Below are 12,852 nucleotides of genomic sequence, written 5' to 3'. Positions count from 1 at the left end.
GACCTCCATACTAGCTTGTCCGACCCTTCTTCGCTATTCCATTGGATATTCTCCGAGTCCGACCTAAATCACCTAACCGCACCCCTATCGTGACCCCAGGAGTGGACCCAGAGGGCTCACCCCTTCTGTATGGTCTGGAGGGCACCGACGTACTCCAGGTCAACCCGCGCTCCGGCGTGGTGTCGGTGCAGAAACGAATCGACCACGAGGTGAGAGAGAGGATGCTGACCTGTCAGCGCGTGAGATGTGGAAAGGGTAGAACGTTAGGTTGCTTTAAATCATTTAACCCAGCTTGATTGTTTTTTTTTTGCATAATTGCTCTTGTGAGTACCTACCTACAGGTACAATTACCCACAATACGCGTACCTACCTGAGGTAATATTTGACAAGTTTAAGGACACATGTAACTCATGCTATAATACTAAGAACGACAATCCTATTGTTGAAGTGTGATTGGTTCTATATATCTAAGCTCTGTTTGAATGTGCTTGCATGAAATAATCGACATAGGTACTGAATACTGATCTCAGGCAGCTTTTGGAAAAACTGTCAGAGAATTCAGATTTGTTTTTCAAGTCTAGCAACTGTTGTTTGAAGTATTGACAAGAAACCTTTGGTTACCAGCTTACCCTTGTAACGCACTCTCGTTTTTAATCCCATCTCTAAATCATTTCATACTCACCTTGGCATATATACCCTCGTCAACCACGTTTGTTGTCATCCACAGACGACCACCCAGCTGAAGCTCCAGGTGACCCTGGAGGACCGTGTGGAGGGCGGTGACAACAACAAGGTCTCCGTGCCCATCACCGTCATCGTTGTCGACGAAAACGACAACGAGCCCGTGTTTAAAAAGGTGAGCGAAGTGATTGGGTAATAGTGAAAAGTGCTTGCAGCAGTGCTTGTAGACGTCCTGCTTGAGATTAGAAAAGGGACTTGTTTCCAGCACCGGCTTAGTAGCTGGGGTAATGTTGAATCGCATCTGCAGACTGAGGCTTCAACCCTAACGTCTTGCGGTTGAAGTGTTGAGATCTCAGTATGACGATCCATGATTTCTGGCCTGTAACTGCTGTCTTGAACTCAAACCCCTACCTTGACCTCTGCCCCTGCCATGATCCCTTTAGCCCCTGATCTAACCTCTGACCCCTACCTCGACCTCTGACCCCTACCCCGACCTCGCTAACTGACCCATCTGACCATATTGTTTCCTATCTGCCTTGCCATGATCCCTCTTAACCGCTGCTATAATCTCTAACTCCAGCCCTGACCTCATTGACCCCTGACCTGCCCCCAGGCACTGTACGAAGCCGAACTACGCGAAGATGCTCCGGTCGGGAGCACGGTCATCAAAAAGATCGAGGTCACTGACCCCGACCTGGTCGGAGAGAACCTGAACGTCACCTGTGACCCGAAAAGCTCGGTATGTCGGCGACAAAGCTGTGGGGTCTGAAGTATCGTATTGATTGTCGAGTTTTATTATTGTGTGTTTGCTCTTCGACGGTGTTAGCCTTTTTCTTTCGGTTATTTTGATAGGTATTTTTTATTGAGCTGTGATAGTTTTAATGAGTAGATTGCGTCAAATTACCGTATGCATGTGTGTGTTTGCGTGAGTTTAAGGAGTCTGGTCAGCGTGGTAATCCAGTTGATGGTTAAAGTTATAACATACAAAGGAAGTTTTTAATATAGCAATAAATGCTCATAATATTGAGATCACTCTTTTACCCTACAAATTGCGCAACTCTAATTACCGAACTTTTACCGCACCAGTGTATGACTTCTTACTGCACGAACTCCTTGCATACACTTACCGACCTTCACAACTAACCGGCCCAGGCGGCCCACCTAACCACGACTCGTGCCGTGTCTGCTCCGTGTACCGCCAGTCGGAGGGCGCCTGTGAGCTGCTGACAGTGATGGCCCTGGAGAGTACCTCTCAGCTGTACGTGGGCTCGCTGGTGCTACAACGGCCGCTGGTACTCTCACCGACCGGAGATCCCAGGATCAGCGTGGCGCTGGTCGCGTCGGTATGTATTTATCTCAAGTATTTGCCGTAAGGAAAGGTTATTATAGTTCGTTTTTTCAAAAGGACGCTGGCTCCAAGTATGTTTTTCGAACAAGCACGTGTTTTAGCGAGCAAAACGAGCAAAAACTGAACCTGAGAAAATCGAACGTCGACTAATTTTAACATGTGATTACTTCCCGATAATTTCCATATGTGCGTTTTGGAACCAGATATGAGACCAGTGGTGACGTCATGCTGTCCAACATGTATTGCAATGTAACGTATAACTATCATGGACGGAACCGCTTACTCGATTATAAGCTCGGCAACAGTGAAAAACTAAGTTTCACCCAAATTCGTTGACAATTGTTCCATTGCACGGACATTTGGGTGCCTACTGCCACCAGTGACGTCATCATAGTATGTTCATTTTAAAGAAACAATTTCCAGCTACTTACCGTGCACAATTTGAAATCGATTATTTTTTCGGTAAGAAATTCTTGGCCAGACACTGAAGCTGCCAAAACTCACGTGAGAGATTCGATATTGAACTTTGAGCCAGCGTCCTTTTGAAAAAAACGAACTATAGGTACTATTTCAAGGGTGTATGTGAGGAGAGGGAAGGAGGGAAGGTTTCATTATCGTGATTGATACTTGTGGAGACGATGTGTTTGGTTATGTTGACGAGGAGGCACATGCTTTTGTCATTGTTTTGTTTTTGTTAGCGTGTAGGGAAAGGACGTATCAAGCATACATGAATACATGGTTTGTGATTTAGCTTAGTCTCTAGGAAATCCAGCTTTACCATCGACCCAGTTGTTTTACCCAGCTTGTCGTTGGACATATTTCCACCCACGTGCGATTCGTTCATTCACTGACCCCCCCCCCCCCCGCCCACAGGACGGCCGTTTCACCGCCGCCGGCCGTGCTCTGATCGGCGTTCAGGACGTGCAGAACTCCCCACCGTCGTTCTCAGGCAGTCGTACGGCCGTTGTGGACGAGGGAGCCGCTATCGGTACGGTCGTACTGACCGTGACGGCGGCCGACGGTGACAGCGGCGCGGCCCGACCTGTCGTCTTCGAGATGGTGGAAAGTGAGAGAGTGGGAGGAGGGAAGGAGGGAGGGAAAAAGGGAATAGAGGAAGGTGTGACACGTAATCCTCAAAATGGATATTGGGTAGTTCAGAATTAGAGATGGAAAGGAACGAGCGAGGGAGAGAGAAGCCTGGACAGGCGGAGAGGGTAGCAGGATGAATTGGGATGACATAAAGGCTAGATGGAGGTGTGATTTTACTGCTCATAGTTGTTGGTTTCCTTGCCTAGTCTGCCTGCTGGGAACTGCTGAAGCTGAGATGTATCTGCAGTATGCACTTCGACTAACGGACTTCAGTAATCTTGCCGCATGGTATTTCGTAAAGATGCTCGTGCTCGCACACCTACCCCCATCCATCACAAAGCCTTCCTACCATTCACACCTCATTTTCTCGCCCTGGCAGACCCTGGCGAGTTTTTCTCGCTGGACGAGGAGACGGGCGTGCTGAGCACGGCCAAAAAACTGGACCGAGAGTCGGATCTGGTGCGCGGCGGCGCCATTCATCTCACAGTCAAGGTGAGTCGGTGGATTGCTGTGCCAGTCTAGGGAAGTTGAAACCACCGGTAGTGTCAATTGATGAGGTTTATAATGGCCTAGAGCTGCTGCTGCTATAGTAAGTGCGTATTTAGTTATTATGGGCTAATGATGATGATGATGACATGTTTTGTCAAATGCTTTGGCTTTTCTTGTGTTTGTAGCAGGTCCGAAATTGTACCCATTTTGTTGCCTTTTGTGAAAAGTTGCCATGACATTCATTGATAATGAACGAATTTGACAATCAATAATGTATTTTAAGATATGCACATTGCTGCTATTTAAAAAGTTTTTTATTTTTTCCACATTTAATTTACTGAACTCGATCCGAACCTTAATATACTCAATACTCATGGCTCTGTTATGACCTCCCTCTCTCCCCAGGCTGTGGAGATGGAGTCGGGCCACCGACTGCGGGGACCTCTGATCTCCCCACCCCTCCCCCCTCCCCAGGCTGTTGAGGTGGAGTCGGGCCGCCGACTGACCTCTGACCCCCCCCCCCCTCCCCCTCACCAGGCTGTTGAGGTGGAGTCGGGTCGCCGACTGCGGGGACCCCTGACGGAGGCCACCGCTGACATTACGGTCACCGTACGAGACGCCAATGATGAACCGCCTCGCTTCAGTCAACAGGTATCGTAGTCGGGGGTGTTTCGAAGTCTAGTATCGTATTTGGGGTGTTTGGGGTATCGTATACCTTAACCGCAGGCTGTTTGAAATAGACAAACACTATTCGTTAGAATATTGGGCTTTTCTATTGTAGTTGAGGTGTTTTGGGTGTCGTATTTGGGCTGTTTGGGGTGTTAAGGTATAGTGGTGGGCGGAGAGTGACCTGTTGGGCTAATTGTTCTTAAATTGGTGCTCCGATGGGGACCGGTTAGGAGGGCGGTCGACATCAATCTATCGGGGTTTCCGTTTGCACGAGCGAGGCTCAATTTCGTCGCCCGAGACGCATCTTTGCGAATAATGTGACAAGTGTTTGATGATGTACCATGTTCTGTATCATTTTTGTTTGACAGGAGTATTCGACAACGATCAGTGAGAACCTGCGGGACGGCACTCCGCTGCCGGGACTGAACATCCTGGTCACTGACGCCGACGTGGTATGTTTGAATATTTATTTCTCTTCTGCCTGACTGACGATATTAATGTTAGCTTATTGTAAAGTAGTTAACGCATAATTATATGATTGAATGATACTGAATGAGATTCACGTAGTCGAGCTGAATATGTTTTAGTAATGTTTTCGGAAACCGGGCTGATATTAAAAAAGAATACTTCAGGGAGAGCCCAAACTTAAATGCAAGAAATAATCCTAGCCTTTGGCCACTCAAATCAGGGATTGTTTCCGATTCTCATTGCATCGTGATAAATCATACCCTCCCCTTTCCCTACGCCCTCGACAGAATCCCGTCTCCTCACGTGGTATCTCCCTCGCCTTTCCCCTAACACGATCTGATATCCTTTCATCTGTCTCCCTATGATATGCTCTAACGTTCCCCGTTTCTCTCGCTACAGGGTGTGAGCAGCGCGTTCACAGTACGTCTTCTGGACGAGACGGGTCCGTTCAGTGTGGAGCCCTCCTCGGGCACTGGCAGCAGTGCCCTCAGCGTACGACTGGCGCGTGGACCGCTCGACTATGAGAACCCCAACCAGAGGAAGTTCATACTGCTGGTAAGAGCGAGTGACGGTGGCATGGATTGTCTTCGTGTTCTTGATATGTAATTATGTCGATTATGTCTGCAAGCGTATTGCGCCATGCTTTTCAAAAGTGAGAAGATACAATTCCGATTCTACTAGTAGATGTAATTCCCACCAATTTGCCGTATTGATAGTTTTAATATAACAACAAAAAGCTAATGACATGATTAGCAGTATAATATTGCATAATGCATAGATCTCGGCGTCCGTGTCTGGTGCTCAGTCTAGTTTGTTGCTTCCACTTCAGACCAGCATAGTCTGCCGTTTCTCGGCTCGTGCTCACCCCCTCTGTTCACCCGCTCTACTCACGCCGTCTCTCCCCCTCCCCCGCTCTCACCAGCTGGTTGCTGAGGAGAGTCGCACCCCGGACCGTCTGGCCACCACGGCCACAGTCACCGTGGCCGTCAGTGATCTCAACGATAACCCGCCCAGGTTCAGCCAGGACGCCTACGTCGCGCAGGTCAGTGGAGTTTAGTGTAGTTTAGTTCGCAGTTTTAGTTATACTAAGGTTGTTGTACCTTTTAGAATGTAAGCGTTGACGGTGTGTTCCTATTGAGGTCAAAGTCCTATACAGCACGTATAAAACACTCCAAGCAGATAGATTATGGAAATGATACGAGGAAAACGAAAAGCTAAGGTATGAGCTATCATTCTCCTCAGTATCCGCAGGCGTATGAAATGTCTGAACACTCTTCACAGGTTTTTGATATATCCGCACACTCTCCGCAGGTGTCTGAAATGTTCGTACCCTCTCCTCAGGCGTGTGAAATGTTTGTGCATTCACCCGGCTTGGTGTCCGAATATGTATCTGATTCTGTACACTCGGCAGATCTGCCGTACAAAGGAAGAAAGCCGTAAGCGCCACTTTTACCGAAAATGAGTTATTGGTATCATTGGAATCGTCATGTTATTCTGCATCTAACCATATACATTACACAGATATTAAATGATTTTATACCAAGTTATACAAGAATAAAATATTTCAAAATAACCTTATGTCACATAAAGCATTTTATAATACTGGCAAATAAACGTATCTTTGACAAAAAAACGTATGATCAACGAAAAATCGGCTAAAACTCGGAGTAACCATGGATAAAAGACGCAAGTGCTCAGTTACGTTTATTTGCCACCATACATTGTCAACATGGTACAACGGAAAATAAACTTACAGATGGATATACGTTTATTTGCCTTGGTAGAAACCGAAAAAATGCACTTACGTTTATCTTCCACGTCTTCTTCCAGAGCCCAAACAACCTTGATTCTTGATTCTTGATTCTTGATTCTGGAAAGGATTGTCCGACAATTTCGGCCAGCCGTATGTGGGCGTATACGTTTATTTTCCTGGTCACCCTGCCGAATTTCTAATGGCAAAAAGACGTACGATGGACTTACGGTTTTTATCCATTGTCAGTATACCCGTCCCCAAGCAAAATGGCAAGCTCGATGGACATACGTTTATTTGTACTGACTCACAGTCTGCCCTGGCTGCACTGAGAGAGGGGCCTTCGGCCCAGAGGACGGCCAAGGGGGCGGAGATATGGAGCCGCCTGCTGGAAATCGCTGCACCGGACCGCCACGTGACGCTGCAGTGGGTCCCCTCCCATTGTGGGATCCCAGGCAACGAGGCGGTGGACGTGCTGGCGGGAGAGGCGGCGGCGCTGGAACAAGAAATCGCCTCCATCGACGTCAACACCATCTACAAGGCTGCGGTCCGTCTACTGTCTAGCCAGGGACCGGGCGCCAGGGACAGACCGTCATACCCGGACCCGACACGCAGAGCGGCGACCGGCTGGTACCGTGAGCTGATGGGTACGAGATACCTGCCCCCAATCTCCAACCTGGATCGGCGATCAGCCATCGATGTCCACCAGATCCGGACTGGCCACTGGAGTGGATCGACCCAGTTCCTGCACTCCATCGGCCGGAGCCCCTCAGCCGCCTGCGCCCAATGCCGGGACCTGCTATGCGAGGCCGCCCGGTGCCCGCTGTGCGGCGAAGAGGCGGACACCCCCCGGCACATCCTGCTCACGTGCCCGGGCCTGATGGGTGTTCGCCTCAGAATCCCGGCCGTAAGGAACATCTTACCAACACCCGACGAGGTCTGGCGCAGTGACGTGGTGGCGGCCCTGGTGGCCGCCTTCAGGGCCCTCCAGAGCCGATGAGGCTACGCCGCGGGGCCACCCGCAGCCGGAGGGAAAATCAACAACAATCAACAACAACAGGAGTGTATGCCTCCTGTCGGCACACGGTGCACCGGCCCGCCGCGCAATCGGTGTCGGGGCACTGGCAGCACTCCACGGTAGAGTTCCATACGATCCAGTGCAGGCTCTGGCGGGGCCCCGACCAGTAGCTCGCACAGAGCTGGTGAACGTCTTCGGCTAAAGAGCGGTCCTCCTCCGCCATCGGCGCGGCGGTGGCAATCGGTCCCGGGTACCAGCCGTCCGGCCAGGCGGCGACGGCGCGGTCGCATGCTATTCTGATAACCGCGCGGTGGGCGGTGCCGACATCCACCTGGACCGCTGCTTGGGGAGCGTCGCCGCCTCCTTGGCGACCTGGTCGGCGCGCTGATTCCCGTCGATGCTGCAGCGGGACGGCACCCACTGCAGGTGGATGTGATGGGGCGGGACGACCAGTGCTGCCAAACCCATCCATACGACGGTACCCAGCGGGGACTTTTGGGTCACCCCCCAACCCCCTCCCGGAGGGCCGCGAGTGCTGCCTGGGAGTCCGTACAAAAAAAAAAACTGTTGGAAGATTCGCATGCTGCGTATGGTCTCGCTCGCATGTGGTCCAGGGCTGAGCGGAGCGCGGCCAGCTCCGTCCTGAAGCTGGAGAAGACATGGCCGGCCGGGGAGCTCAGCTGTTGTTGTTTGTCTCTCTGCGGCCCAAAGAGGGGTAGCCAATCGGCTCTGAAGGGAGACGAAGGCGGCCCCCCAAAGCCGCCACCACGTCGGCGCTACGCAGCTCCTCGGTCGTCGGGTGGTTTGTTCCCAGCACGCAAAACCGCAGGTCATGAGGGTGATGACTGATGCACCTCAGTAGCACGTGCGCCAGGGTGTCCGCCTCTTCAAGACAGATGCTGCATCTGGCCGCGGTGCATCTTTCATCTTCGCACCTGGCGCAGGCGGTAGTGGGACTTTTGACGATTTTGGGTAAACACTGTTGGGACCTGGTTCAGTGCCCGGCGCGGAGCTGGTGGACGTCGACGGGAGCGCGGCTCGTCAGTCGTCCGGCCAGTCCACGAACACTCCAGCTCCTCCGCAGTGGACTCCAGCGTCCGCCGAACCGTCCGTCCACACCCAGGTGGCTCGTTGGAGAAGAAAGATCAGAAGTCGCCGCGCCGCCCGGCGCAGACCATCGGCCGAGGCTCCCAGTCGCAGAATCTCGATGTCCAGGCCGAATGTAACGTGGGGACAGGCAGTCACCTCCCACGGCGGTGAGCGGGTTGGCTGCAGGGTGACTGAACGGTGGGACGATCCCAGCGGCCCGTCACGCATCGCACACGGCCTCGCACCAGTCCGTCACGAATTTCAGCCGGTGTCGCCCCTCCGCCTCCGCGGCTGACCTGAGCGGGTCATTTCGATTAGCACGTATGCCTTGGCGAGGAGCTTGGCCTCTAAAACAGCCCGGCGGGCGGCCACCGGCATCAGCCCGGTTTCCGTCATCACAACGTGAACCGGGGTGGACAGGGGGCAGCCGGTTATGGTACGGACCACCGCCTACCCTGCAACGATGCTTCGATACACAACGGGGTGGAGCAGTCAAGTACGCAGTCAGCCACTCCTAAGGACAGGCGAGGAGGTGGAACTCACACAATTAAGTGTGACTGTGACACGATAGCGTCCCGTCAGCATGTCGTATCCGCCGGCGGCACCGTATTACAGGTACAGGTCTCGCGGGTTTTAACGGTAGGTTTTGCAGTTTGCACCTAGAAAATTTAGTGTACTTCAGGCTATACATTCGTCGCCTATAAGTGTTGAAGATGCGATCGACTTGTTGGTTCACAAGCCGGCCATGATCGTGAAATAGCTTCATCGTAGTTCGATTAGTTTCTGAGATATAACCGGAAATGTAAAAGTGCAAACCTACCGCTTAATTTCGCGAGAGCCGTACCTTCGAGCACTAAAGAGAAGGCAATCTCCTCCGGATCTTTACCCGTATGCTGCACAAGAAAATCGACGAGCCATGCAAGAATCTGCTGGGGCTGATCTCCCGCCACAGACTTCTTGCTTGCTCTGCAGAACAGAGCCAAGACAACAGTGCGGTACATCCTGAGCTAGAAGGAAAGCGACGCTTCTGTTTTGACCAAGGCTGAGCGGTCGAGATTTTCGGTAACTCGACTCCGGCTCCCAAAATCGACTCCAACTCCGACTTCGTGAAGAACTGTAGACTCCGACCAACTCCTACTCAAACTCCGACCCCGACTCCGCATCCCTGCGTGTCGCTGTCCAGGCAATGAATTATGCAGAGTCGAAGTCGCGACTCCGACTCCGGCTTCCAAAGTTGCTCCGATCCCGACTCCAACTCCTGTCAGAATTGTTGACTTCGACTGACCCCGACTCTGACTCCGTTTTTACACTCATTTGCCGCATTATTTTACGCAGTTGCCCCGGATTCATGTGTAGGTACTTAATACGCTTTTCATTCATTCATTCTTTCCTTTTCATTCATTTCATTCATTTTCTGGTACGACATACGGCTATTTTATTGTCACTTTATCTCGAATTCGGCTGAAATGACAAAGGGCAGAAAGGCGTATCGTGCACTTACGCTTTTTGGCCGGTCATTGAGTAGGAAGACGGAGGTTAGTATCAAAAACAAAAAGACGTAAGTCACATCATACGTCTTTTTGCCACTTTTTCTCGGCCCATGGTGACCAAGGTAAATAAGCGTATCCGCCATCCGTGAGATTCAGGCTTGACATACGTTTATTTGACTTGACAGATGCACCTAAATGTTGACTTGTTGACTAAGGAAAAAAGCATTTATTGAAATATAGCAAAAAGTATTCAATTTTGAGGGAAATAAAGCATATCAGTAGGTTGCTGATAAAGAAAGCATCATTTCTATACCTAATTTTACAATAAACATCCACTCTGTAAGAGTGTATTAAATGAAAACCGAAAAAGTGCTCTCCTGTAAAATTTGGTAAATGGCGCTTACGGTTTTCTTCCTTTGGACGGCAGAGATGTCTTGAATATCTCCTTTACTCTCCGCAGGTGTCTGAAATGTCTGTACACTCCGCAGGTGTCTGAGCTGTCTGTCTGCACATTATCTACAGCTTGTGTCTGAAATGCCTGTATTTAGTCTCTCCGCAGGTGTCTGAAATATCCCTCACTCTCCTTAGGTGTCTTAAATTTCCGTACGCTCTTCCCAGGTGTTTGAGATGCCCTAACACTCACCGGGTGTTTGCAATGTCTGCATGCACACTCTTCCCAGGTTTCTTAGATTTTTGTTACACTTTCTGCAGGTGTCTAAAATGTATGTGTTCACTCTCGGCAGGTGTCTGAGATGTCTCCCCCGGGCACTATTATCACCACCTACTCGGCAGGTGTCTGAAATGTCTCCTACACTCTCGGCAGGTGTCTGAGATATCTCCTACACTCTCCCCAGGTGTCTGAGATGTCTCCCCCGGGCACTATAATCACCACCGACACTCTCCCCAGTTGTCTGAAATGTCTCTACACTCTCCCCAGGTGTCTGAGATATCTGTACCCTCTCCCCAGGTGTCTGAGATGTCTCCCCCGGGCACTATAATCACCACCGTGTCGGCCGGTGACCGCGACTCGGGTCTGTTTGGACTGGAGGGGATCGTCTATCAGCTGAGCGGCGCCGGCTCAGAGAGGTGAGATAAGAAAGGAAGATAAAGAGAGAGTGAAGGAGAGGGAAGGGCATGAAAGAGGGAGAGAAAGAGGAAAGTATGAAGAAGCCAGGAAAGAAAGAAATGAGGAAGGTTTGGTGGGATCCGGATGAAAAGCGTAGGGGAAAGAAGACGGGGCCAATTAAAAGGAGATATCACTAGGAGAGACTTAACCGAGACTTAAACGAGGGACTGTTATTTTTCTTCGGACGAGCATTCTGAATGTATACCAGAATGAAGGGCGTACTCATGTAGCCTGTCAACATACCAACGGAAATCTTGATCTGCGTTTTCATTATGTGTTCCGTGTATTCTGTCCCGTGCTCAATGTGTTGATGAGTTCGGTATATCATGTCACTTACTCAACATTTCGCCGCTAATGTGTCTCCTCGTGTATGTGTGTGGTTTCAGGTTCACCATCGACCCCCGCACGGGTACGGTGGTGGTGGCGCCCTGTGATACGCCCGGAGCACCGCCCTGTATCGACTACGAGACGCAGAGAGACTATTTCCTCACAGTCGAGGTAAGAAGATGGGCAGTCGCTAGCGGGAGTACTTCCTCAGACTGTCAAGGCTAGGTTGTAGGGACTACTTTCTCACTGTGGAGGCAAGACTATTATTATTTACTCCAGTCGCTCTGTTATCTCTCTGCTGGAATCCGTATCTTATAGTCTCTTATCGTGTTCCCCAGTATTTACCGTAGAGCTGAGTTGAGTCATTTTGAAGTGAGACCATAATTTAAAGGTAGTGTGCCAGCTTTCTTGGACCATATGGAGTTAATGACCCGGATAAGGAGAACCGGATTTTTAGAACTTATCCATACCTTCAAAACTTATGGAAACGTCTTAAATTCTTCAAATTTTGAGTACCCCAGTGCGAAATTCGCCCCGACGGGTTGTCGGTCGTACCCCAACCACATTTCACACCACTATGAACAATAAATGCACACACTAAAATCGCTATTACCGATAGGCTCATCCAATCAAGTTTCGATAAACCCGTTCATCATCATCTCCTGCGGTTTCGAATTGTTTGTTTGTTTTTGTTTTGTTGGGTTAGGCCCTTTCGGTCGACAAGACCATTGCAGAGCCGGAAGGATGATAGGAATTAGGGGGAGACATTGGTCTGGGCAGGCACCCTAGTAAGTCGCCGGGGCTGAGCCCGTCCAGAGGACAGGCCATCCAGCCCCAAGGCACTCACTGCACCCGGCTACGGGGTGCGCTCCCTCAGGAGCAGCGGTGCCGCTCCAAGGGAGCAGCCCGCATGAGATAAAGATGCCTGTCCAGCCCGGAGAGGGGTTGCGGGGTGGAGGAGAAGGATTTCGGTATCCTGAGGATAGAAGCACGGAACGGTCGAGCGGTTTCGAACACGCCTGTTAGGTGGCTTCTGATGCTCGTCGAGGTCGGAATTTCCAAATACGCGTGGTGCGTCGGGCCGCGCGCTCTGACTTCGGCCAAGAAAAATGCGTCAGCTGATCATTGTCATTTCTGCCACTTGCGTGTGGTGTAATGGGGTCATAACTTAAGAGACGGCTCTTTCATATCAATTATTTTACATAAAATCATATTTCAAACCACAAATTAATGTTCGACAGCCAAATTTAAGAAACAATACCAATACAGGCTTACAGTTTAAGGCTCGACATTGTGTTGTCTACGATT

General features: G+C 50.5%; 1 protein-coding gene across 1 annotated transcript in view; it reads left to right on the top strand.

Annotated features, from left to right (window-relative positions):
• LOC122367949 (cadherin-87A-like) overlaps window positions 1-12,852 on the top strand; it is a 61,451-nt gene that overhangs the window by 3,334 nt on the left and 45,265 nt on the right. The window contains exons 4-15 of the mRNA XM_043341503.1: window positions 100-209; window positions 728-856; window positions 1,295-1,420; window positions 1,884-2,024; window positions 2,903-3,095; window positions 3,498-3,610; window positions 4,145-4,258; window positions 4,645-4,728; window positions 5,144-5,299; window positions 5,667-5,786; window positions 11,059-11,177; window positions 11,604-11,715. Coding sequence (XP_043197438.1) covers window positions 100-209; window positions 728-856; window positions 1,295-1,420; window positions 1,884-2,024; window positions 2,903-3,095; window positions 3,498-3,610; window positions 4,145-4,258; window positions 4,645-4,728; window positions 5,144-5,299; window positions 5,667-5,786; window positions 11,059-11,177; window positions 11,604-11,715 — 1,517 coding nt within the window. The remainder of the gene's footprint in view (window positions 1-99; window positions 210-727; window positions 857-1,294; window positions 1,421-1,883; window positions 2,025-2,902; window positions 3,096-3,497; window positions 3,611-4,144; window positions 4,259-4,644; window positions 4,729-5,143; window positions 5,300-5,666; window positions 5,787-11,058; window positions 11,178-11,603; window positions 11,716-12,852) is intronic.

Source organism: Amphibalanus amphitrite, unplaced genomic scaffold (assembly GCF_019059575.1).
Source record: "Amphibalanus amphitrite isolate SeventyFive unplaced genomic scaffold, NRLGWU_Aamphi_draft 000910F_arrow, whole genome shotgun sequence".
NCBI lineage: Eukaryota > Metazoa > Arthropoda > Thecostraca > Balanomorpha > Balanidae > Amphibalanus > Amphibalanus amphitrite.
This window is presented reverse-complemented; position numbering and strand designations above follow the sequence as displayed.